This window comes from Mercenaria mercenaria, chromosome 16, assembly GCF_021730395.1.
Source record: "Mercenaria mercenaria strain notata chromosome 16, MADL_Memer_1, whole genome shotgun sequence".
In the NCBI taxonomy this organism is placed as follows: domain Eukaryota; kingdom Metazoa; phylum Mollusca; class Bivalvia; order Venerida; family Veneridae; genus Mercenaria; species Mercenaria mercenaria.
Genome location: NC_069376.1, coordinates 40,340,035 through 40,365,807, shown reverse-complemented (window position 1 = coordinate 40,365,807; position 25,773 = coordinate 40,340,035). Strand labels below are relative to the sequence as shown.

Below are 25,773 nucleotides of genomic sequence, written 5' to 3'. Positions count from 1 at the left end.
CCGGAAAAGGTGGTTTATTCATAGTTATATTAATCTATTGTCTTTTTTACAGCACACTTAGACTTTACAATTTTATCCGTGTCCATACAATATCTATTTGTCCAAATCGAATCGACAGGTGGACAGGAAACGACAATAATTATTATGTGAATGTTGGCCACAATACGACTCTTTTGTCTTTCAGATAGTTATATTTATAATATCATTTCGCCAGTGAAAATGTGACCAGAAGACGTTAGGAAATTAGTTTAAGATTTGCTCGTTCTAAATTTGTTGGATTAAAAAGTTTCAAAACATGGCACACAGTTTCGAGGATAATAATACCTTTCCAGGACTTCCGGACAATTTCATTAACTGTCCGATATGCCGGAAAACATTACGTGCACCAAAGTGTTTGCCATGCCTGCATTCATTCTGCATGAATTGCCTTAACAAGCATATCATGACATCAGAGAACAAGGACAAAAGCTTCCCATGTCCTGTTTGCCAGGAAACCACAACTGCACCTGAAGGGAATCTTAAGCCAGACGAATGGGCAAAACATTTTAAATCGAACACGCTTGTAGATTCAGTCATGGACGCGGTTGACTTGAAGAAGGGCGAGCGAAAATGCGATCCTTGCAAGAATACCCACAAGTTAACTATTGCATTCACGTGGTGCACGTCGTGCCGAGAGGCTCTATGTCCAACGTGCACCAACAGTCACCGAGGTTTGCGATTAACGCGCGGTCACGCTCTAATTGACATAAACAGAATCAAATCACAGCCAGTTGCAGCCATTATTAAAGACGAGAAATGCCCGGATCACGAGGACCAGTTTATGCAATATTATTGCAAAGACCATAAGCAACAATGCTGTCCGGTATGCGCAGTGGCCGTCCATCGCAGGTGTGAGAACGTATTTGATATGGCGAAACTTGGCAAGGAGATTAGAACTCAGCAGAAAGGCGAAAGGTTGCTGAAACGCTTGCACGCATGTCTGGATGCGCAACAGGAAATGGTTTCCCGGAAGGGCAACGCACGTGACGCACTAGGTCAAAAGAAGCACACGATTCTAAAAGAAATTAGAGATCTAAAAACAAGCTTAACCGAGCTTCTTAGTTCCATGGAAACAACCTTTCTTAACGAGTTCGATTCGCTGCACAAGTCCCGTATTGTTGAGATTCTGAATACAATTGAAGAGGGTCAGCGGGTGGTAAAGGCGATATGTGACACAACAGCAATGCTAGAGGCTGCAATGACTCATGGTTCGGACTCTCAGCTGTTCATCACTTTCGAAAAGATAAAAGATGAATGCAGGAGATTTGAGAAGTTAGCTGTTACAAATAACAAGGAACCTAAGGAAATCGTGTATACGTTTAAAATGGACGAGAGATTAAAATTTGTAGCAAATACTGTACGAAAGTTTGGACATTTGTCTGTTGAGAATGATCATAATCCGTCTAAGGTCATGTCGTTCAAAGATGCAAGTGTTAGGGAAACGGAAATATTTGGTGCACGCGCTCCGTTCGACGATCTTAGAGCTGTAGATGTATTTCCGAACGGAGATATCATTATCGGCGATAGGATGAGCAAGTCTGTGCTATTGTTTCATAGCAACGGTGACTTCGTCTGCCATACCAACTTCAAAGCACGGCCTTGGGGAGTAGCAGTTCTTGGAGTCCGGACAGCGTGTGTGTCTTTGCCCGAGTGTCAGGAAATACACATCCTGAAATCGTCTTTGAGCGAAAGAACTCTTGAAGACTACAAAACAATAGAAACTGGTATCAGCTGCTTTGCATTGAGCAATTTCTCAGGAGAGTACCTTTCAATTCAACATCAAATAGAGAAAAGCGAAAAAGGTCGCGTTCAGATGGCTCAATCGGATAAACTGCTGCATCACAAGGTTGCGGTCGACATTACGGCCAACCATGAAAACGTCCAAGGTATAGCGTTCGATGAAGCAACTAACAAGATATTTATCGCCACGGATTTTGATGCGGTCGAATGCTACAGTGCCAGGGGTAGGATTTTGTTTCGGAATACTTACACAGGCGATGGAGACTTCCGTGGAATGTGCGTCGACCGGCAAAGTAACGTTTACGTTACGTCTCACGCAAATAAAGGCGTTCTACAGCTGTCGAATGAAGGAGAGCGAATCCGCATGATATCGACGTCGCCGTTAGCACCACTTGATGTTGCCATATCTCCTAGAGGAAACAAAATGGTGGTTGTCGGGAGGAGTGATCTTGTCTACGTTTATACTTTTAGATAAACGAATGAGCTTGTACTCAATGTTGAATTGCGTAAGATATTGAATAGCTTTTGTTGTTGTTTTTTTTTTTCATTTTCAATGCATGGGCACTGTTTTGCCAAAATATATCTATGTATCATGTAATTGATTTAGACAAAAGGTAAAATTTACTTCTATAAAGTGTATCATGAATTTTAATAAAACAGATATTCTAGAAAAAGAGGTCTTTTTTTGTCTTTAGAGCACCGTTTTCCATAAAATAATTTAAAACAAATGGCATAAAAGCATCGTGCTAACATACTGAGGTATTTTATTTTATAGTTCGTTGGGGCTTAAAATAGTTTCAATTCAAACTGATTGATTTTGAAACATTTGATAAGTATTTCGACAGTGAACGCATGAATCTTTCTAATATTTATAACTTTTTCATTAGTGAAACGTGATGGCAAACTTTTTTTCTTCTTCTCGACACTTTTCGAAAGCATTCAGGCCAAATATACAAATATATCAGTCACGCTGCACATATACTGTTGAAAATGATCAAAAGGGCCTGAATCTTAAATATATTTGTTAAAACTGACTTAAAGCGTGCATAAACAATACAAAAATGAATGATACTTTATATTCATTTGTAATAGTAGTAGAGCTACTGATCAGATGTTTTATCCAACAACAGTCGCACCCCCCCCCCCCCCACCACCACACACAACCATCCCCGCCCCCGGATCCGACTCAAACAAAACCTGTAGCACGACCGTCCGACGAAGTTATGCTGTACTAAGCATTCGTGATATCAAAATTGTAATATTTTGGAGAGTGCAGTTTATTCTCGTAGGAATATGCGTGGCATGCACAGTATGTGATAAAAAAAACAGGCTGCTTCAACTGGCATATTCATTCGCTCGCATACTGAGAAAGCAAGGTAAAAAAGTTCCGCGGGAGTCGAAAGTTTCGGTTTCTTTGATTGTTTTAAAACAAAATCTTAAAATTTTATCGTAATACAAACCTGTCGAGACGGAAAGGAATAATACGAAAGAGGCAAGATAACTACAAGTTAATGAGGTACCAGATTTTCACCTTCGGTGTCATGTGACCGTGTTGACAAAGCAATGGCAGCCGTTTGCCACATGTAAGTCTAAACAAATGCAGTGCCACGCGGAATACTAAACTAGGTAACAATACAATACACTAAAAGTTCAGAAATGATTCAGTACATTTGCAGGGTCGAAAACTGTCTGTAACAGCCAAAATATGTGTCACCAACCTACAATAGAGTGTTGCTTTAGGATGAAAATAATGCTCGATGCTTTAAGTATTTTGAGGTTATCAAGATAAAATGGTAACGTATAACAATGAAATATTAATGTCACCAAGAATTAATATTCTAAAGGTATTTATTTTTATCTGGCTTGTCATTTCAGATCATGATACGGATCACTCTGAATGACACAAGTTACCCGATAAAGTCAAAGTTTTCAATGCCTTTACACCGATATAGATTTCATATTCAGATATTTGCATGTTTAAGTTATTTGATTACAAAACCAAAGTTTGGGAATAAATGTATGAACTTGGTAGTAAGATAAAATATGCAGCAATTTTGTTGATTACTAAATATGATTTGGAAAAAAAGTGCACAAGACAGTCATTTACTTAGGAAAATACAAAACAATGGTATTCACAGAATTGAAACTCCTCAAAAAAGAATAAAAATGTTTCAAAAGACGGCAGTTTAGGGGAGAGTGTCTAAAAACGCCTAAAATATGATACCGTATATCCTAACCTTAGCTTAAATCCCCATTAACTGCGTTGACATTAACACCCTGTTCACATGACAAAATATTTACTCCGTGGGTAAATTTTGCGCCCATGGAGAAAGCGGAAAAAGTTGTGTGTGCAAGTAAATTTACTCCCACCCTATGGCTTATGAAATTCATTTGTGCTGGATTAATCAAATTGTTTTCATCAGTTAACGATAATATTGATTCAAATGTTGAAACTTAATGTTTCTCTTGCGTAAAACTGTACCTCAAAATAATTACAATCCTTTTTTTAAAAAAGAAGAAACTAATTTATAATAATATAATAACATGTTCGGTTGCAGAATTAACAACTTTCATCTTTTTCCTTTTGCATTAAAAACAACCCCAAAATAAATTACCAACCAATTTTCGCGATATGTATTCACAGGCACAGGTGTAAGAGGCAAAAAAAAAAACTCGCAAAAATATACCCTGTGCATACTGCGCTGGTATATTTTGGTTCATATTTTTTGCGGGCACAAAATTCGCAAAACAGTACTTTAAAGAAAAAGCTTTTTGCTCTGAAGCGATATTGTGTGACCCTTCCTTCATGCACAGGTCGATAATTTGGAGGAACATTGTTCGCAAATGACTGAAAGCAATAACAAAAATATGCTTGTTTGATTAAAAGTTGACCTTCATGTCTTACTTTTGTAGTTTAATTCATTCCGTATTTAGTCTTGTACATTCCTTAAATAATATATGTACTGTTTCGTTTGGTCTCATTTTCACATGTCTCGCAACTGTTTTTCAATTTTGTGTTGTTTTTTTTATTCTTATCACATGCTTGTAATAACCCATGGTATTGAATAAAATTGAAAATTGAAACTTGAACTTTATTCTTATTTTTTTTCTACACTGTCGGAATCATCTTGAAAATTATGTTAAACAATTCTTAAATAATAAAGCTTTTATTTTTTTGTTGAAAGAAGCTTATCATATTTTCCTTATTTAACCTGTCATAAATATGAAAAGACTGCATTGTTCGGACTTTTAATATCACAATTATTCCAGCTGCAGTTTGTAATCTCAAAAGTTAATGTATTATAATTTTCGGTAATATTATAAATATTGATTAGATAAGTATTTTTATTATTATATTTAAGTGTTTTTAGTAGGAATGTATGAAAATTAAACACAATTATTTCCATGTACCGTTTGTATGAAATAAAGAAGTGATTTCTTTTATTAAAGACTTATTCAAATGACCAAATAGAGTTTTTATTGTGTTTTCGGCGGTTCTTTGACCCATATTTTTTAAGTATTAAAGACCTTAACAAAGTTTAAGTGTTCTATATATAATGTATACATTAAGCAAATGCTCCTCATTCAAATTTACACAATTAGGCGCTTAATCTCTGATTTGTCGAAATAACATTTTTTTTGTGGGCCGAAACTGATCGATAAGAATTTAAGATTTATTTACAAAATTTAAAACTCTTTGTAATTTAAAACTGATCATCAAAATTGAATGGAGAAAGATTAGAATAAATAAACAAACTACCGTCAGTTTAAAAAGAGTGTGCAGGGTTTACTTGATATCACAAACTGAGTGGAGACATAATTTAAAGGCCCATATTGCTTTGTTAAAATGCGCTGCATATACTTGATATCAAAATGCGAAATGAACATTAAAAAGAATTAATAGTCTTATACCTCTCAATTTTCGAAAAACCCAATTAGACACTATTGACATTGCTTCCTAAATTATGTATGGCGGTAATGCTAGTGGCAACGTTGTATTTAGAGCACATTTAATCAAAGGCAATGACATATGTCGTTCAACAAGTATATGAGCAAGGCCAAAGAAGAAAGAGGAATCACATCCCATAAACAGAAACAGTTAAATCAAGTCTACTAGTTTGCTTGATTGCGTTCTATGCTTCCAGATTTGACTAATGCATGCCAAAGCCCAGTTCTGAGTTTCTGCATAAGTCATGGTTACATGTATTATGTCAACGAGTAGAATTTCATGTGTTAAGTAAAATACACAGAACATAAAACAATCTCGGTTCGATAATATTTTCCTGTGTGAGCAGAATATTAACGCGTTTGTCATCTTCCATGTGTTTTTATATAAAACAGTATCATAAGGTGCAATTTTAGATTGAAATGTGTTTTTATTTCATTTTAATACGCTTTTCTTAATGTAGTTTGTGTTGTATACGATCAGAAACTGGCCACATTTTACGCGTAACCCAAGTACGTTTTTCCTATAACCTAAAACGATGCTTCTGATCTGAAAAAGGTGTAAGTACTTACCAGTACAGCCGAAGTGATCTAAGATCCACAGAAGAATGTTTTTATTTATCAAACATGTGTTCAGCAGCCAGTTTATGGAGTGACACAACTCTGACTGCTTAAGAGAAGTGGCTATTCAAGACGAGTTGAAATTAGAATAAAAATGTCATCTGGGAAATTGGCTGCTTTTGGATGCTTAAAGCAGGTCATTGTTCAATACAGGTGTCGCCAAGGTAGGTTTAACTGTAATCTTATCGTATTTGTCTTAAATTGAGCTGCGCCATGAGAAAACCAACATAGTGCATTTGCGACCAGAATGGACCCAGAGCCGTCTGCGAATCCGCGCAGTCTGGTCAGGATCCATGCTGTTCGCTTTCAAAACATATTGCAATTAGAGAAACCGTTAGCGAACAGCGGATGCGCAGGCTGGTCTGGATCCATGCTGGTCGCAAAGACATTATGTTGGTTTTCCCATGGCGCGGCTCAATTATTAATGCATTTTTGTATTGCTAAGATTAGTGAACAATTAAACTGTTTTAAGTACACGCTTTTGCAAACAGTTGTAAAATTTTAATAAATGAGAAGCCAGATTAGCTCTAAAATCCGTTATTGTTACATTTTAATAAAGTATTAAACTGCTTCTAAATACAGCGAGATTTTAATTTCAAATCCAATGATGTACAGTTTTATTACTTACTTATGAATTTCAAGAGCCGTTGGGGCAGCTGTTATTAATAACAAGTGAGTATTATTATTTTGTTTTATGAACTTATTTTTTGAACGGAATAGTAGTTTATAGCTTCATGTTCTATCATAGAAATGAAACGTTTACTTTTCGATCGGCTTTATTACACATAACGAAACAGTTTTACATTTGTTTTTATGGACTCTTTATTATGCAAAACAATAAAAATATTCGATATGAATACGACTTTGAAATATCCTGTCAATGACAATGGTTGCTCATTAATCAGTTTAGCCTTTAAAAGGAAAAAAAAAAAGAATTTTAGTTTGAAAAATGGTTCAGCTGTTACTGCCGATGTTCACTTTTTAGAGAAACAGTTGCGATATGGTTGAAACTTGAATGTAAGCAGAAAGACTTTCAACACATTTTCTAGGGGGAAAATAACGCTCACTACAATGATCAAAAGATTCCTTGTTACAAAACGGTATATACTTCCATTTTTATATATACACACCGTGCAAATATCTGAAAAGTTACTAATATACACATACAACCGCTTTATATCTTTATGTTGGTACCTGACATCCGACATAGACTTACCCTGTTAAAAACTTATATGTTCCAGGAAGAGCGGTCAGACAAGGACAAGAGAAGTCGCCGGTATGTCAGCAATCTAAAGTGAACATGTTGCAGCTTTATTATCGTCTTCTTTTATATAACGACGACCATATTACGTAAGAATCAATGTTGACACGCGCTGAAATAATATCTAGAAGAAGATTCATAGATTGTGCATATACAGTAGCAATGTGCGTTTGAAACGAATGCAATCTGACCTTTGTTTCGTAGATTTTCAGTATAAATAATGTTTAACCTAACTGTGACAGACGAAATTTTGCAAGAGCTGAATGATGAGAAGGCACGTGCGCTTATTCCTGCCATGGTGTTCTGTGGATTGCTTATGGCGTTTGGGACAGTTGGCAACATTCTTGTTGTGTTCTTTTACGGTTTTAAGTCAAAAACTACTTCCGCCACGTGCTTTATCTTAGCTTTAGCCATTTTCGATCTTGTAGCCTGCTTGTTTGGAATACCAATAGAAATTTCGGATATGCGTCTGTTCTACTTGTTTAAAAGTATACCTGCATGTCGTCTGCTTGTTTTTGTCAACCATTTTGCTGTAATTGCTTCTGCATTCACACTGTGTTTCATAGCAATTGATCGCTACAAAAGGATTTGCAAACCCTTTGACAAGCAGATGTCAGTGAAACGAGCAAGACTGATTTGTGGCATATGTGCGGGTCTTGGAGTTCTACTTGGATGGCCATCCGTGGCATTGTATACTGTAGAAAATGTAGATATTAATACGACATATGAAAATGAACCTGTTGTTATAACTGGGTATGATTGTACTTCTGTTAAAGCGGAAGTGTACTCTCCTTATCTCTGGACGTACAGTGTAATACAGTTTGTTGGGTTTCTCGGAATCACTATTGCCCTTGTCGTCTGCTACTTTCTTGTGGGGCGCCAATTATTCAAGCATAAAAAATTTCGATTTTATGTAGCTCAGAATGGACTTCGGCGAACTGCAAGTGGTACTGTTACATCCATGACAACATCGAACACTGAGTATTCGTCTGACCCCGCAATGACCTCTATCCCTATAGCCTCGATACCAGAAGAAGATGAAGACGAACTAGAGGAAGTTGAATACGAAGGTCCGGATGATGACCCTCCTATGATGCAAGAATCAATTCCGGACCTACGCGAACTTTTGGAATTAGATGCAGGCGGTTTACCAGATATTGATGAAGACAGACCGCCTTCTGCATTGCGAGATTTTCTTAGTGAAAGTGCCCCTAATTCTAGTAGACTGAGTAGACCAAATTCAATTTTAACTGACATTAGTGGAAGATCTAAGGGTAGCATAATGACTGTAAGAAGTGTTGTAATATGCGACGAGAGTGAAAACCAAATATTTGACATTGAGCCACGTGATAGAAACGTTGCGCCAACATGGCGACCAAGAAGTGCTCTTAGTGACTCCACGTGGTCAAACAGTATCACCCGACCCGGAAGTGCTTGTAGTATAAACACTATTTCTCGTCCCTCTAGTGTCACATCATTGCAAAGCCTAACCGAAACTGAAAACTCTACTAACACAAATACAAAGACACATACACTTTTCGGCTCAACGAAAGCTTCGAGCCAGCTCAAAAGAACACGTAGTGAAGGGTTTACAGATTCTCGTCCGGTTAAAAGGTCGGGTAGCAATAGGAGTACATCGAGCAAACCTGGTGGTATAAGAAGAACTGTAAGCGAGGGGAGTGGTATAAAAAGAACGAACAGTAACGGGAGTGTTTCATCGCGTCTAAGACGCACCGGAAGTACCGAAAGTACGAAAATGAACACCGACACAGATAATTTAAAAGACATGCGAATGAAAATGCTCGATATCAATACAATAAAATACACATTTATAATGATCATTATTGCTGTAGTGTTCATATGCAGCTGTGTACCGTATTTGGGTTTAGCAGTTTGGCGCGTGTACGCAGACGAAAATTTAGTATATGAATTCAATAATGTGCAACTTGTGTGGTTCCAAATTGGAATTAGATCATATTTTTTGAACTGTGCTATCAATCCGTTTATATACGGATTTTTCAATTCTCAGTTTAGAGCTTACTTTTATAAGGCCTGTTGTTCATGTTGTCAAGATAAAGAAAAGGTCTCCGACACGGACGGAAAGTAAACTCGCCATAATCCATAGCTCATGTATCTATTTCTTTACTAAGAAACTGTACCTTACACCAAGCTCTGTATCTACATTACTTGTTGGAGATATTCATTTGGACGGCCTTACGCAGTATCCTAGCTAATCATCAAGAAGAAAAGAACATGCTTTCATATATAATTAAATACATAATACAAATGAGCCGCGCCATGGGATAACCAACAGAGTGGGTATGCGACCAGCATGGATCCAGACCAGCCTGCGCATCCGCGCAGTCTGGTCAGGATCCATGCTGTTCGCTATAAACAGTTTCTCCAATTCCAATAGGCTTTAAAAGCGAACAGCATGGAGCCTGACCAGACTGCGCGGATGCGCAGGCTGGTCTGGATCCATGCTGGTCGCAAACCCACTATGTTGGTTTTCTCATGGCACGGCTCAAATATTGATATCATAAGGTTTCCTTCTAAAGAACGCAAAATATGGAAATACGGAAGTTTGAATGAGTTACCGCGTGTGATACTAATCGGTTAGTTTCCTTGGGAATTTCAAGCCACTTGTGGGGATCATGTCTTTTCCGTTAACTTTTAAGACATGTTCTGTACATATTATAAAATATAATTTGGAGTAAAGGAACAAATCTGTTTTCGAAAAACGCTGTTACAGCAGAATTTATGAATCGAAGAGTTATGCATTTCCCGTCTCATTTTCGATCACATTCACGCCATGTCTCATATGGATAAGCAGTATATCGGTGGTACGGTGTACATATCATACCTATGAAAATATATATGTTCACAAAATAATAAATCACTTGTTAAATGCATTTTGTTGCATGTTTACACATGACATACTGAAAGAGTGAATACAAATATACAACAGTTGTTCGGAATTCTTGAATTGACATACAGAACTCGAATTTTAGCTTAAAACTACGGGATGACTTCGTTCGGTATATAGTAACTGGATAAGTGCATGAACCGTCTAGTTAGTTCAACAGGAAGAAGAAAAGACTTTCAGGTTGAAGACCGTAGGTTCGAATTAATGACAAAAACGTGTGTTTTTCGCAGTTACAGACTGTCAAAACGTCAATTTTTACATGCTGTGAAGTTGTCAATTACATCCCAGATACTAGCTATTTGTTTTTAACTGAAATACCAGTACTGAATGACCTAGCAAAACATACAAAATCAAATCAAAATTTCAGTACATTTGGCAGTAAGTTTCATGTATTTTAAAATCATACACGCCTTCAAAAAATCGAACGTTCTGAGTTAAATTCGGGGTCAACAAAAGAATAAAGCCGCGATTTAGAATATATTAATTCATTTTATTGTATAACTGAAGTAAACGCAAATGGCATTATTTCAATCTAATATATGTCAGTGAGTGACTTAAATCAGCTTAAAAGATCAGTCGCTCCTGTAAGGAGATACATTTAAACATAAAATAAATCAGTTAATAATCTTGCTGTACTTCTTTTCAAACAATCCATTGAAAGTATAGAACACGGCCAAGTAACTAAAAGTAGACCCTGTATCACTGAGTCTGTTCATTAGAGGTAATGGAAAGTGAAGCGCCCCTCAATGCCCATTTTAACTGTAACAATAGCAGTCTTTAGGTCGATTGTTTTTAAGTCCTGGCCGAGAAAAGATTCACCCCCATGCTGGGACTTGGTGTTGTTCTTTGTTTAGGTCCTTTGGAATGTATCTTTGTCTAATTCCGGTGTTATGGTGACTAGATAAGTGTTTCGCATTTCATTACCTCTCATGAACAAACTCAATAATGCTTTGTTTTGCATTCTATGCTTCAGATTGCTTCTTCTATATATCTTTTGAATTGTTTGTTTGTTTTAAGTTTAACGCCGGTTTTCAACAGTATTTCAGTTATATGAGCCGCGCCATGAGAAAACCAACATAGTGGCTTTGCAACCAGCATGAATCCAGACCAGCCTGCGTGTCCGCGCAATCTGGTCAGGATCCATGCTGTTCGCTCACAGTTTCTCTAACTGCAATAGACTTTAAAAGCGAACAGCATGGATCCTGACCAGACTGCGCGGATGCGCAGGCTGGTCTGGATCCATGCTGGTCGCAAACCCACTATGTTGGTTTTCTCATGGCGCGGCTGATTTATAGAGAGGCAGCACTAAAATAATAAAAGTCTACTGAGATATCTTTCAAACAAAGTCTTCAGCAACCATGCTGCAGACATAAAAGAACCAAGCCATGAATATGCGGTGAATTCATATACATGTGCTTAAATAAATGACTCTGAAATATCAATTAAATCTATAAAAAGATCCACTGGAAGCATAGATTGCAACCAAACAGAATCAAAGCAGACTCGGATTGATTGAGTTTGTTAATGAGAGGTAATGAAATGTGCAACACCTCTCACGCCCCATAGCACCGGCTTAAATCTTGAAACAAGGGCGTAACAAACCAAACCAAGTCGTTGAGAGGAATTCTGCTCTTGAAGTCAACTTCTTTTTCGGTTCAATCCTCATCGGTTCAAACATTTGTGTTCGAATCTATCTCCGACAGACACAAGGGTAAACAACATTTTGATGTTCTTCAAAGAATGTTTTGGCTTTAGTCCTTTTTTAAACTTCTAATGTTCATTTGTATTCTGAACAGTCGATATACTTCTGTCTTTAAAGTAAAATAGTCTTCTGGTATTCTAAGGTCAATACGTTTACTGTACATATACTGTCTAACTTTCATCTGGCTAAATCAACTGCCGACAACACAGAGAATTTGTAGGTTTGGCTTGTCATATTGACTAGTCAAGCTGGTGCGGGCAAAATCCATGGCATTTCTTTTCTATGAATCAAATATATACTTTGTAAAAATATTTGTACGAACTCTTGCTTCGTATCCAGTCTTACTGAAAATTCGATGTCGGTAGCGAGTTCTGAAGAGTTGGTTTATCCTTCTGCAAAATGTGAACCACAGAGCTTTGGTTCCTTTTGAGAGAACCATAGTTTGCTATCATTATTTCGTCCGATTAACTGTTTCGAATGTTCTCGTTGCTCTGTGACTTTGTTTTCTATCAGGGAAGGTGAACAGCCTGAAATTATTTTATTATGTAGTTTGAGATAGTCATTAAACATTTGAGTACGACGTAGAGGCATGCAGAGGAGTCCGCTACCAAGCGGTTAAGAAATAGAAATATTTGTGCGAACTACCACAAACGCTACATAATTCCTAGACTCTAGACAAGGTTACAATACAGTCAAGTCAAACTACTCGTAAATCATGAAGGATAACTCTTCCACGACTATAGCTGTGCGCATGCACGCTTCGAAAAGGTTCGGACGTGCAATCAAAATAACCTGTGTCATGCGGAGTGTTCGCTTTACACTACGGGCTGGCAAATTCGACAAACGTTCGCCTTTCTATCTAATAATAACAATTAACGTTCTGCTCAACCCTACGTTAGGGGGCTTGAGGAATTTTATACTTTTCAGTTACATCTCGGGAACAGACTCAATCAAACCGAGCCTGCTAGTATTCTTCTTGGAAAACGTTTTACGCTTTCTGTTAAGAATAGTCTTTTAGACATTTTCCCGGTCTGAGCTGAAGTATTTTCAGCTTGTTACATTTGACGCCCAACGTAAATAACTAAAGAGTAGATATAAATGGACACCTTGGAGCGTCCCACAGAGGACAGATTCTAAAATGGAGGAGGTGTATGTAGTAGGGTAGAGTATAAGGGTGCACCTATACTTAATTGCTGTTGGACTAGCTTTTATAGCGACGTGCTGAAGGTGTGACAGGTCATAGGTTCGATTCCCAGTAAGAGATGAAGTATTTTCAATTTGTAACATTATACAGTCATGGGATGTTTGAAGGATTAGAACAAGTCTCTGTAAGTACCATACGAATTGTAAATAAACCTTGCTAATTATTTTTCAAACGTACATATTATAAATATGGTGTACAGTTTTGCTTAATATATTACCGAAAGTAATGTACAAAACATGAGTCAATACAGCTATGTTATTAACCTATTTTCTAACAATATATACACGTGATACACAATACTTGAAGCATATATGAGGCGGTACACATCCTGTTGTCAAGTATGAACAAAGACGGGGACTAACCACTTTAAACAATTGAATGGCGTATCTGTCTCGGTCCGAAAATATGAGAGCTTTAGTAATTAATTAATTGTTTTTCAGTAGTGGTCATATCACAATAATGTAACTGCTAGCCACCCACGAATAAGAACTTCACAGAAAAAAGAAGCCAAATAACATTCTTTGTTTTACTTCCTATGAGATTCTAGTTTTTTCATTGGTTAAAGATGGTCACATGGTGACCCTAAGATGGCCATGTCATACTAAGCTAAAATAAGTGGTCGATAAAACATATCAGTTACAGTGTTTATTAGTGACTCTCCACGGACGTATGCGGGCCAGTATGATCAATATGGAGGCAAGATCATATTGACCCCACCCTACATATCCCAACGGAGAGTCACTAACAATAATTAATAGTATACAGATTTCGTAATATTTCACTGAATGATAAATGTTTGTTCCAAATAACTCGTAACATAAATGTTTTGTTTTTTATTTGCCACGGCCTCAAAAGGTTGAAGGGTGTTGACTCATAACAATATAATATGACTTTCTGAGAGGATATTAGATATTTTTGAGAGGATATTAGATATTTTTATCTATTTGTTTGGTATATTATATCGACTTAAGTGTTTGGAAGTTACAATTTGGAAATTACTAGCCCTTTTCCGTTTCAAAAATGACCATGACTTATTTTGAATTATATTGATTTTGGGAAATTACTACATATGGTTTCGTAGAAAACAATCAGTGTTAACAAAAACATTACATTACGCTTGAAAATATACCAGTTTTATTGTGTTTATGGAAAAAAAACCAAGAAACATTTATTCACGTACGTCATTTTAAATCTTTATTAGGGTTTAGTCACAAAGTGATCATACAAGTGTGAGATGCAAGTATGTACTCGCGTGTTAAAGGCGTCTACAATAACAATGTTACATTGGAAGAACTAAATGAGGACTTATTTCGCCTGCATATTCCCGCCTTAATATTTGTCGCACTTTGTATTGTGACTGGATTTGTAGGAAATCTACTGGTTCTATTAGTATATAAAAAGAAATTCAGAAGATCTAACCACCGGTACTTTATTCTGTTTTTAGCAGCGTTAGACTTTCTGGCCTGCACCACCGGAATGCCTTTCCTTATTGCAAGCCTACGGTTGCCATATTTGATGACGTCATCGGCGTTATGCAAATCGATGCGATATCTTCATTACATTGTCAATAACAGCTCAGGTCTTCTGTTAGTGGTCATTTCGGTAGAAAGATACCGAAAAATATGTCATCCATTCAAAACTCAGCTGACCACAAGGCATACGCTTTATTTATGCTACGGAACTGTTTTCTTCAGCGCTATAATAGCCATTCCGGCTGGAGTGTTGTACGGTGCCAGTACAATAGAGACAGGTGTTGGTAATATGACAGGGTACCAGTGTTTCGTCGACGACAATTTAGAGCACAAACTACTTTTTGAAATCTACCAGAGCGTTCTAATGATAGAAACTATTTTAAGTATCGTAATTTTTGTTATTTTGTACGCTTTTATTATAAGAAAACTTTGGACGAGTGATCAGTTCATACAAGCAATGAGAAGCATGCAAATGAGTTCGACCAGGAAGTCAGTTCATGAAACATCATTTTCAACAGACTGTGATCGCGAGGCCGAGGGATATGATTCGTCTTGCTCCAGTTTTCCGAATACTCAGACCGGAAGTAAAGAAGCTGATGAACCTTTGGTGAATAATGGAAAAGAAGTGAACGGAATTGAGAATTTCGAGAAATCTGTTTCTTGTCGGTCAATAAATACCGGAAATGAAGCTAATGACACTGAGTCAAATCGAAAAGCAAACTCACTATGGCGAATGTCACGTGAACTCTTCAAAAGAAGAGACCATTCAAGTGGTAAACCAGGACTGTCTAGAGCTGTATCGGATACAAGACTTAACAGGGTGAAACAAACAAACAAATTTCCTACTCTTACACCTGCAGAAAGACTAGCGATGCGTAAACTGCTGAAATCAAAACAACAACCAACAGAAACGCAACAGCAACCAAAACCTAAAAACATGAAAACAACTGCGAGAGTAACTCTAATGTTATTTACCGTTTCCATGGTATTTGCTATTGCATTTGTTCCGCATCTTGCACTCATGATAGTTACCGCAGAGAAAGAAGATTTTCTGGATAGTATGAACAAAACTGAAATAATGGTATATCAAATTTTCTTAAGGAGTTTTATTTTGAACAATGTTGCAAATCCCATTATATATTTATTTTGCGATTCTAAATTTAGAAAATTGTGTAAAGGTTTTTTACGAAAATACATTTTATGTAACTGTAACAAAAAATAAAAAAGCGGCGAAACATCAAATAAAGTTGAATTAAAAACACTTTAAAACGTTTAATAAAATTCTTTGTTATAATTTCAAACATATTTACGGAGAACTAAACTAATTTATATTATGTCTAATTCAATGAATGTTTCTGTAGTACAGTTAAGTGCTTTAAGTGTTGCTAATAGATAACACATTGATTTTGGGAATTTTACCATTAATAATTACTAATTTGTTGTTCTTTATTCATCTTCTGGTTGTTTATTTATGCCTGCAAATATATATTATACACACCAACTGCGAAACAAGTAAATTTTACATTGTATATATATATACTATTTTAGTATATATCAAATTACCTCCTTTGACCTCCATGACCGAAGACGATGACTTGCTTGTCCCCCAATGATCCTCGCTTAGGATGTAGAATTAGTGAAGCCGTCAACTGGCATAAGGAATGTTGCTTCCCGCCTTAGCGGAAAATACTGCCTGGAGGGGCACCTTGGACCTACCTCCATCTTTCCCAAGTTTATTATTAAATTCTCAGTATGTACATAACATAAACATGAGATTCATATTCTAATAAATAATAATAATAATAAAGACACATGATCAATAGAGGACAACTCTTATTCAAAAACGTCTGATACCCCAAACACAATCCATACAGTCCCTAACAGTAACTGTACCAACCAGAATCTGATATCCGAGACTCAAACCACGTACTCCACGAAAACAATTATGCCCTCCAAATTTCCAATAACCAAAGCCCAAACAAGACCTCCCCTGGATACAACTGTCCCAGCACTGAATTTGATACAACCAGTTCGGCTCACACCCTCCCTGAAAACAACTGTGTCCGACGCAATGACTTGATATCTGTACCTAATGATGGCTCTCTTATTGAAGTACAAGATTCCACAGATAGCTGTGAATACAGTTTACCCCATCATTCATACAGTTACCAATACGGTGGTTATGGAAACTCTTTTGGGGTTCTTCCTATCCCACCCATTATAACCAATCGAAAGGCAGACATGTGTGTCAGTCCCAATAGAAAACCGGTCTCATCTGGTGATGCAATCCATGATTTAAATCCAGATGAGCCCCAGGCTTCAAACGTAAGACAACTAAACCCAAATAACTTCACAACCTTGTCCAAACATCAAATGCTACCCACCGGTGGTACTAATAGGCCTCGAGAGACACAGCATACTGCCAGTAGTTATGACTTCTTACAGTATGTTCGTCGGCGAACGAAACGATTTTATGTGGCGGTTTCCGACATACGGTTACAGAAGCAAAATTGGCAATGTATGTAGGAGATAGGGGTCCTACAGTCACCAAAGTCTCTAGGACAACGTTTGTCCGGATCAATGTAGAAGACAGCGATATGGACAATTTACTCGTCAATGACCCATACTTTTGGCCCCAGGGCATTCAGTGTATGGCAAAATTTGATCTCTTCAATCTATAAATACACATGTTGCGCGCCGCGAATCGAAGTTCAGCAATGTACTGTATAACAGTGATAGCGAACTCATAGATCATATCATTTTCTCAAAATGTAATTGATTAGCAAATTTTAAATAACGATGCGCTTAATGTTTCCACACATCGACCTATTGTTTGTTCTTGTTATATACATGAGGAGGTAGAACAAGAGCAAACGAGCACTCGTTATAATAATGTGATTAATTGGTGAAATGTTAAGCAGGAAAGTTTAGATGCATAGGGTAAACTGATCGTGAGTCGGACACATGACTGAGTCTCGGCTCGTTCCTGTGTTACCTGCCGAAGCCATGCTTACCCCGCATATTGTTGGTACCCTTTATAATATCTCTCAGACGCTTTTCTGGCGTTTTTCTATTGGTAAATACGTTATAACTAACAGAAAAAGCGTCTAGAAGACAATAGGTCAAATTGGATCGTGAGTAGGACGAAAGTGATCTTGACTCGGACAGATGCAACAAACTTGTAAAAACTGCTTCAGAGCATTATATTATCTACTTTAGACAGTTAAAAGACTTATAATGACGCTAATTTAAGTGTACCTTTACTTGACATTGACGATACGTTGTGTTATATCATCTATTCGATCCAACGTATTGAAACAATCTGGAAAAAAGTTACTTATTCGCATCCGTTATTTAATGGTTAAGATCGTGTTATTTGTCTCAATAAAGGGTCAAAATTTCTCATTACTTTATTAATATTAGGATCAATGGTAACTTATAACCCAGGTGCACAACTCTTCATGCTGAGTAACAATCCTATACAGTTTCAAGACCTCAGGTTTATTTGTAAGCTACTTGCAAGTATAGTTTCGGATGGGCGAACGGACACACGTGAACGGACACAGGTAATTCAATCTAAATATCCGTTGGTGGGCTACAAAAAAAAGAAGAAAAAAAACAACAACAAACTTTGTTTCTGAAATTAACTCAAACAAACTCCATTGTCGACAATTATCGACAATAGTAATCGACAACATGCACAACATCTTGTCTTTCTAAGGGGATCAATACACTAAGGACACATTGTTTCGAATTGTAGCCTAATTTCAAAGAGTTTTGAATTAAAGTATAGTGGACGCAACTTGACCCCGATGGTTGACCTTTGTATTATAATACATAATGAGGCACAACCTATTATTGAAAAGGAGTGTACGTAAAACACGAACTGCATGAGAAAGTGGAAATATGAATTTGTGTAATTATAATTAGTGTATTGGAAAGTTTTAACTGATCAAATGTAAGTATGCATACTTTGATACTGCAATGTAAACAAACTAATTTCATATAAATATACATGGCTACCATAATCACCCTTTATTTGTACAATGAAATAACCGATATGAATAATCAGCCAAAGGTCAACCATCGCGGTCAAGTTGCGACTACTATAAACCTATAGAAACATGTGCAACAGTTGTTTATAATCCTTTTATCATTAATTTGAATAATATGTATTAGCCCAGTTCATAATATTTATAGGTGGACGGATAGCTCAGTGGTTTGCACACTGGCCTTCCAATCCTGATGTCGGGGTTTCGATCCCCGGCAGCTACTCGGGAATTTTCAGAAACGCTTTTCAGTGTTTCCCACCCAACTAATAATGCTCTTTAATCTTGCAAAAAGGGCAAGGACTGTGGAAATATGCACGGTGGACCCCTATTGCGGAGTATATTAGTAAAGTTGTTTACCTTCTCACACACACCGGTCGACCTGAAAAAAGGGAATAATTACAACACTTCTCAAAGGAGAAAACAAAAAGAAAACTGACCCGAATAGCTATCAGGCAATTATGACGCGTGAATGTACTTACTATGCCAAGGAAAAGAACTCCCCAATGTACACGTGTTTCTTAGTTTGACAGAACCTGGATTTCTTTATTGCTTATTAAATTGTACAATACCGGTATCGACATAACACTATTAAAATCAGTGGTGTCCATTTTTAACAGATTGCTTTAGCTGTGTAAAATCTCAGGGTTATACATCAGACTGGTTCCAAATTTAACAAAGAACCCGACAAGGTCCGTGTCTCAGTCCAAATCTCTATCTCATTTAATGAATGAAATTGAAAATAGTGAATACTGCTTCAAGTTGAAAGATATACTTTGCAACTGTCCAATTTCGACAGATGACATAGTGATTATCTAACGTTAAACACGGTCTGGACAATCTTCTTGACTTATGTTTATAAAAACTCTCAAAACGAACGCCATTTGTACAATGCAGTCAAGTGCAAGGCTGTTGTTTTCAATGATAAAAGTAAATTATCGCATGTATGGGAACTTTGAGACAGTGAGTTCAACGAAACTGATGACTGTTTACACATTGGAGTGTCATGTAATAAGCCGCTATCATTAAACGAAAATAAAGACGAAAGTTGTACAAAACTTCGTAAAGCTTTCTATAGCACTGCGAACTGTGGGATACAAAAACATGGACTAAACCCGCTAACATCTAAGAAAATATGTGAAGCAGTAGCATTACCGCGGGTATTGTATGGGAGCGAATTATGGAGTGACGTCAGCTCCCTTGGAACGGACCCATCGCTAATGCATTAAACATATCCAGAGCGTATCGACAAGATCCAGAACCAATATTGTCTTAAGCAGTCTCGGCATTTACCGGATAAGCGTCATTATTGATAAGAGGAATCTTCTTTTCTTTGGTTTGTTGTGTCGCCTAAATACAAAATTTAAGATCAAACAAGCGTTTGCCTTAAGGCTGACGTCCTATAGATATGTTAGAACCAAGAAAAGTGTCGGGCTTTGTTCCCGACATATATAAAATAATAGTGCGCTACTTTTAACGCACTTACTTGAGAAATTATATGGACACCGGAATTATTCCATCACCGCACTCATGAAAAAAGTTTGTCAAATAGCCGTTCATAAAACCGTGGAATTCAATTGGCGAAATAGAATTTTATGTGATGCCGGTCTGTCAGGTTTTTTCCAAGTACATTCGAAATATGAGTCATGCATACTGTGGAGCTTTAGTCGTCAGTTTAAGATACAATGTGCCTCAGCATTTACATTGATTGTAAGTTATTCTCCAGAAATTACGAAGTAGAGTGCGTAAATTGTGACTTACTCACAAATACCATTGCTCTGCATATTGTATTATTCTGTGAGAAAAAGACAGTTCAAGAGCAGCATAATGCGTTAACCTGTCAAAGCTGTTAGGGGTAAAACAATTTGAAGTATTGTGTAGCCTTTCTCAAGAGTTACAATTGCTAAAAATGTTCAGCGGCTCTGCTTCTTTTGATTTGGACGACAAAGTAAGAGTATCGTGATTTAAAGTCCCCGACTAGTGTTCATAACATGATATCGAATTGAATGTAATATATGAGTATTAAACTGTCGTATAATAACGCTAACTGCAGATTCTTTTAGCAGTTACTTAAAACTTTAGTAACTTGAAAATTATACATGTTTATGAGAAGTTATATACATCGTTTTTGACTAGCATGTAAATACTATTGTATATACTTGCATATACTGAAGGTATCCGATCTACAAATAAGCAAATTCTTTATAACAGTACTATTAGAATATATTAAAAATTGATGCCTGGTAAGCTAATATGAACCGTGCTATGACAAAACCAACATAGTGGGTGTGCGACCAGCATGGATCCAGACCAGCCTGCGCATCCGCGCAGTCTGGTCAGGCTCCATGCTGTTCGCTTTTAAAGCCTATTGGAATTGGAGAAACTGTTAGCGAACAGCATGGATCCTGACCAGGCTGCGCGGATGCGCAGGCTGGTCTGGATCCATGCTGGTCGCAAAGCCACTATGTTGGTTTTCCCATGGCACGGCTCAAATAATTTTGGTATCATTTGAAAGCGTATTGTCACCAAGCATCGAAATGTTACCTTTTTGTGGAGCGGATACATAAAGGAGACTATGATTATGGATATTCTTATGCTTTTGTCTTCAGTTCTGTTCTAGTTATACATAGATGAAGTATTTCGTCTGTGAGATGTATCACATAATTATGCTCTCCGGACCGTTTAGGTGGGGATTGACCCAATCATCCGGGACGGTTTCCATTCTGTGATGCATTTCAGAGTCATCATACTAATTAATTTTGTCCGCTCAAAATGTAAGATATTTTTCTTCTAAATTATGGTCTGTAGTGTAATCTTTATATAGACCAATATCCGTTACAGGTTATTGTATAGCTGTTCACACTACAGTCTGACTTGCTGATTTGTCTTTTACTAAACATATATTATATGTCTGCCGTGTGATTGTGTTGATGTTTATTTAACAAATAATCAAGGCCTTCGAGTGATTTATCGTCTAATTTACCACGGTTCAGAGTTCAGATGCGTAGGAATTGAACCACGAGGGCGTTAGCCCGAGTGGTTAAATACTGAAGCATCTGAACGATGAATCGTGGTAAATTAGACGATAAATCACAAGAAAGCCTTGATTGTTTTCATTCTGACATGCTCATTGACATATTTTAATAAATATTATGCTGGACTTCATTTACCAGAGGAATAATGTATCGGACGTCATGCGGCAATTTGACGTCATAATTGACGTCATAATGCTCTCTTACCGGTCCGCGCGTCAACCGTTGTTTATCGCAGAATATACAGAGCTTGATTTCCTTCTTTGTTTAACTGGAAATCAAATCGAACCATGTTAGAATGTTATTTATCACATGTTTGACGTCGCGGGAGTGTAATAAAGCCATTTATTTTATGCTTTTCAATGAAATACTGAAATTTATCGGTGAAATAAAATTGATATTTCCACTGTTTCAAACAGTGAAAATATCATTTTTATTTTTCACTGGTACGGAACTACACTTGAATGCGAAAGAATATGAATTATAAATAATGGAAAATTTCATGAAAATATACTTCAGTAAAGACATAGATATACATTAATATTTACAGGATCATGAAGATATACGTTCCATCATTAAACAATCTAAAAGAAGTCTGGAAACGTCATAGGACTATTTGACAGTTATACACTATAGATATCGTGACGTCATGAAATTATGACGTCATGATGCGATGCACGTGACGCTGCGCGGGTAAAATTGACATAATTTGTTTAAAACCATTGAAAATACATAAAAGAAAAAGAAAATTTGTTTGTTTCAATGTAAGATTGAAATATATTTCACTCGTAAACACAATAATTTACATTTTCACTCGTGGCTACGCCACTCGTGAAAATATTTAATTATAGTGTTCACTCGGTGAAATATATTTCGATCTTACACTGAAACAAACAAATATCCTCTATTACTTAAAAATGATAATACACTAGTGTAATACAGCTTTGACGTCAACGTCGTTTATAGTATAGGAGACGTTGGTCAAATTAACTTGTTTACAAAAGAAAGTAGAATTTTTCATGTTTCGGCAGGAAAAGGTAACATATGATAATAGAATATTATATTTGTGACTTTCCACATTGAATTTATTAAACTCGTTGAATAAAATTGATAAAATGCTCGGCAGAGTCTCGCATTTTATTATTTTATTCAACTCGTTTAATAAATTCAATATGAAAAGACACTCATGTTATATCCTCTATAACTTAATATGTCACTAAAATATACAATTTTTCTTATCTTACTAGCGATCTTACATCGTTTAAACGAATTTTCGTATCATACGTAAGACTGCAATGTTTTCATCAAGTTCTCTGAGATTAGACGTCATTGCAAATCTAAGTCGTCTTAATGTTCGTTTCGGTATTATTCTTATTCGGTGTTCTACATTAAATGAGCCGCGCCATGAGAAAACCAACATAGAGCATTTGCGACCAGCATGGATCCAGACCAGCCTGTGCATCCGCGCAGTCTGGTCAGGATCCATGCTGTTCGCTAACGGTTTCTCTAATTGCAATAGACTTTGAAAGCGAACAGTATGGATCCTGACCAGACGGCGCAGATGCGCAGGCTGGTCTGGATCCATGCTGGTCGCAAATGCTCTATGTTGGTTTTCTCATGGCGCGGCTCAAATGTTCTAGGGAAAAGCCAACACAAATACTTTCTTTCATCTGTTTGGTTTTAACCGATTATATATATAATATTGATATCTATGTATATATGACAAATGTACTTGTATATATTGTTACTATAATACTGCGTTACATTTACAATTATTTATGACAATTGCACTTGTTTATATTATGTTGGTAATGTGTTCTTTTCCTGTACTTATGTAAATGCTCTTCAGTTATGTAGGAAATAAAGATAATAATAATGATGATAATAGTAATAGTCTATTTGTTAGGTATGATACATCGACCTAAGTGTTTGGAAGTAACAATTTGGAAATTACTAACCTTTTTCCGTTTCAAGAATGATCCTTCGATTATTTTGAATTATATTGGTTCTGGGAATTTACTTGGAAATCGTTTCGTATAAAACACAATGATCATATTCACGTTAAGTCATTTCAAATCTTAATTAGGGTTTAATTACAAAGTGGTCATACAAGTGTGAGATGCAAGTATGTACTCGCGTGTTAAAGGCGTCTACAATAACAATGTTACATTGGAAGAACTAAATGAGGACTTATTTCGCCTGCATATTCCCGCCTTAATATTTGTCGCACTTTGTTTTGTGACTGGATTTGTTGGAAATCTACTGGTTCTGTTAGTGTACAAGAAGAAATTCAGAAGATCTAACCACCGGTACTTCATTCTGTTTTTAGCAGCGTTAGACTTTCTGGCCTGCACCGCCGGAATGCCTTTCATCATTGCAAGCCTACGGTTGCCATTTTTGATGACGTCATCTGCGTTATGTAAATCGATGCGATATCTTCTTTACGTTGTCAATAACAGCTCAGGTCTGCTGTTAGTGGTCATTTCGGTAGAAAGATACTGGAAAATATGTCATCCATTCAAAACTCAGCCGACCACAAGGCATACACTTTATTTATGCAGTGGAACTGTTTTCGTCAGCGCAATAATAGCCATTCCAGCAGCACTGTTGTACGGTGCCAGTACAATAGAGACAGGTGTTGGTGATAAAACGGGGTACCAGTGCTACGTCGACGACACTTCAGAGCACAAACAACTTTTTAAAATCTATCAGAGCGTTCTAATGATAGAAACTATTTTAAGTACCGTAATTTTTGTTATTTTATACGTTTTTATTATGAGAACACTTTGGACGAGTAATCAGTTCATACAAGCAATGAGAAGCATGCAAATGAGTTCGACCAGGAAATCGGATACAAGACTTAACAGGGTGAAACAAACAAACAAATTTCCTACTCTTACACCAGCAGAAAGACTAGCGATGCGTAAACTACTGGAATCGAAACAACAACCAGCAGAAACGCAAACACAACCAACACCTCAACTCATGAAAAGAACTGCAAGAGTTACTCTAATGCTATTCACCGTTTCCATGGTATTTGTTATTGCATTTGTTCCGCACCTTGCACTCATGATAGTTACCGCCGAGAAAGAAGATTCTCTGGATACTTTGAACGAAATTGAAATAATGGTTTATCAAATTTTCTTAAGGAGTTTTATTTTGAACAATGTTGCAAATCCCATTATATACTTATTTTGCGATTCTAAATTTAGAAAATTGTGTAAAGATTTTATACGAAAATACATTATATGTAACCGCAACAGAAAATAAAAAAGCGGCGAAACATCAAATACAGTTGAATGATAAACACTTTGAAACGGTTAAATATTTTTTGTTGTAATTTCAAGCATGCATGGTGACGGAGAACTAAACCAAACTATATTATGTCTGCTTCAATGAATGTTTCTGTATTACATTTAAGTGAGTTAAGTGTGCATGTCCAATGTTGTTTGTAGATAACAAATTGATTGTGGTAATTTTAACATTAATAATTCTTTATTCATTTTCTGGTTCTTTATTTATCCCTGCAAATATATATTATACACATCAACTGCGAAATTTCATATTGTATATGTAGTATTTCTGTATACATCAGATTACCTCCTTTGGCCTCAATGGCCGAAGTCAGTGACTCCAAATTGCTTGCCCCATTGCTGTGGAATCAAATCGCTTGGGCTGTAGAATTATTCTATGTGAGGAAGCCATCCAACTGACATAAGGAAGATTGCCATATTAGGGGAAAATTAGACCCATCGTGAAAATCACCACAAAAGCCGATAATA

At 36.7% G+C, this 25,773-nt stretch overlaps 4 protein-coding genes across 4 annotated transcripts; all 4 read left to right on the top strand.

Moving 5' to 3' along the window:
• Nucleotides 1-166: 166 nt before the first annotated feature.
• On the top strand, nt 167-2,679 carry LOC123540600 (E3 ubiquitin-protein ligase TRIM33-like). Its single transcript, XM_045325779.2, has one exon. The coding sequence runs from the start codon at nt 296-298 to the stop codon at nt 2,252-2,254; it is 1,959 nt and encodes a 652-aa protein (XP_045181714.2). The 5' UTR covers nt 167-295; the 3' UTR covers nt 2,255-2,679.
• Nucleotides 2,680-6,881: 4,202 nt separating this feature from the next.
• On the top strand, nt 6,882-9,894 carry LOC123539804 (uncharacterized). The gene is made up of 2 exons (XM_045324582.2): nt 6,882-7,017; nt 7,587-9,894. The coding sequence occupies exon 2, from the start codon at nt 7,827-7,829 to the stop codon at nt 9,711-9,713; it is 1,887 nt and encodes a 628-aa protein (XP_045180517.2). The 5' UTR covers nt 6,882-7,017; nt 7,587-7,826; the 3' UTR covers nt 9,714-9,894.
• A 4,191-nt stretch (nt 9,895-14,085) lies between these two features.
• On the top strand, nt 14,086-16,359 carry LOC123539805 (uncharacterized). Its single transcript, XM_045324583.2, has one exon. The coding sequence runs from the start codon at nt 14,681-14,683 to the stop codon at nt 16,130-16,132; it is 1,452 nt and encodes a 483-aa protein (XP_045180518.2). The 5' UTR covers nt 14,086-14,680; the 3' UTR covers nt 16,133-16,359.
• A 7,466-nt stretch (nt 16,360-23,825) lies between these two features.
• Nucleotides 23,826-25,493, top strand: LOC128549857 (orexin/Hypocretin receptor type 1-like). The gene has a single exon (XM_053527541.1). The coding sequence runs from the start codon at nt 24,119-24,121 to the stop codon at nt 25,259-25,261; it is 1,143 nt and encodes a 380-aa protein (XP_053383516.1). The 5' UTR covers nt 23,826-24,118; the 3' UTR covers nt 25,262-25,493.
• Nucleotides 25,494-25,773: the final 280 nt, after the last annotated feature.

What these genes read in the sequence shown, in the direction of transcription:
- LOC123540600 (XM_045325779.2), top strand. Translation starts at nt 296, where the DNA reads ATGGCACACAGTTTCGAGGATAATAATACCTTTCCAGGACTTCCGGAC.
- LOC123539804 (XM_045324582.2), top strand. Translation starts at nt 7,827, where the DNA reads ATGTTTAACCTAACTGTGACAGACGAAATTTTGCAAGAGCTGAATGAT.
- LOC123539805 (XM_045324583.2), top strand. Translation starts at nt 14,681, where the DNA reads ATGTACTCGCGTGTTAAAGGCGTCTACAATAACAATGTTACATTGGAA.
- LOC128549857 (XM_053527541.1), top strand. Translation starts at nt 24,119, where the DNA reads ATGTACTCGCGTGTTAAAGGCGTCTACAATAACAATGTTACATTGGAA.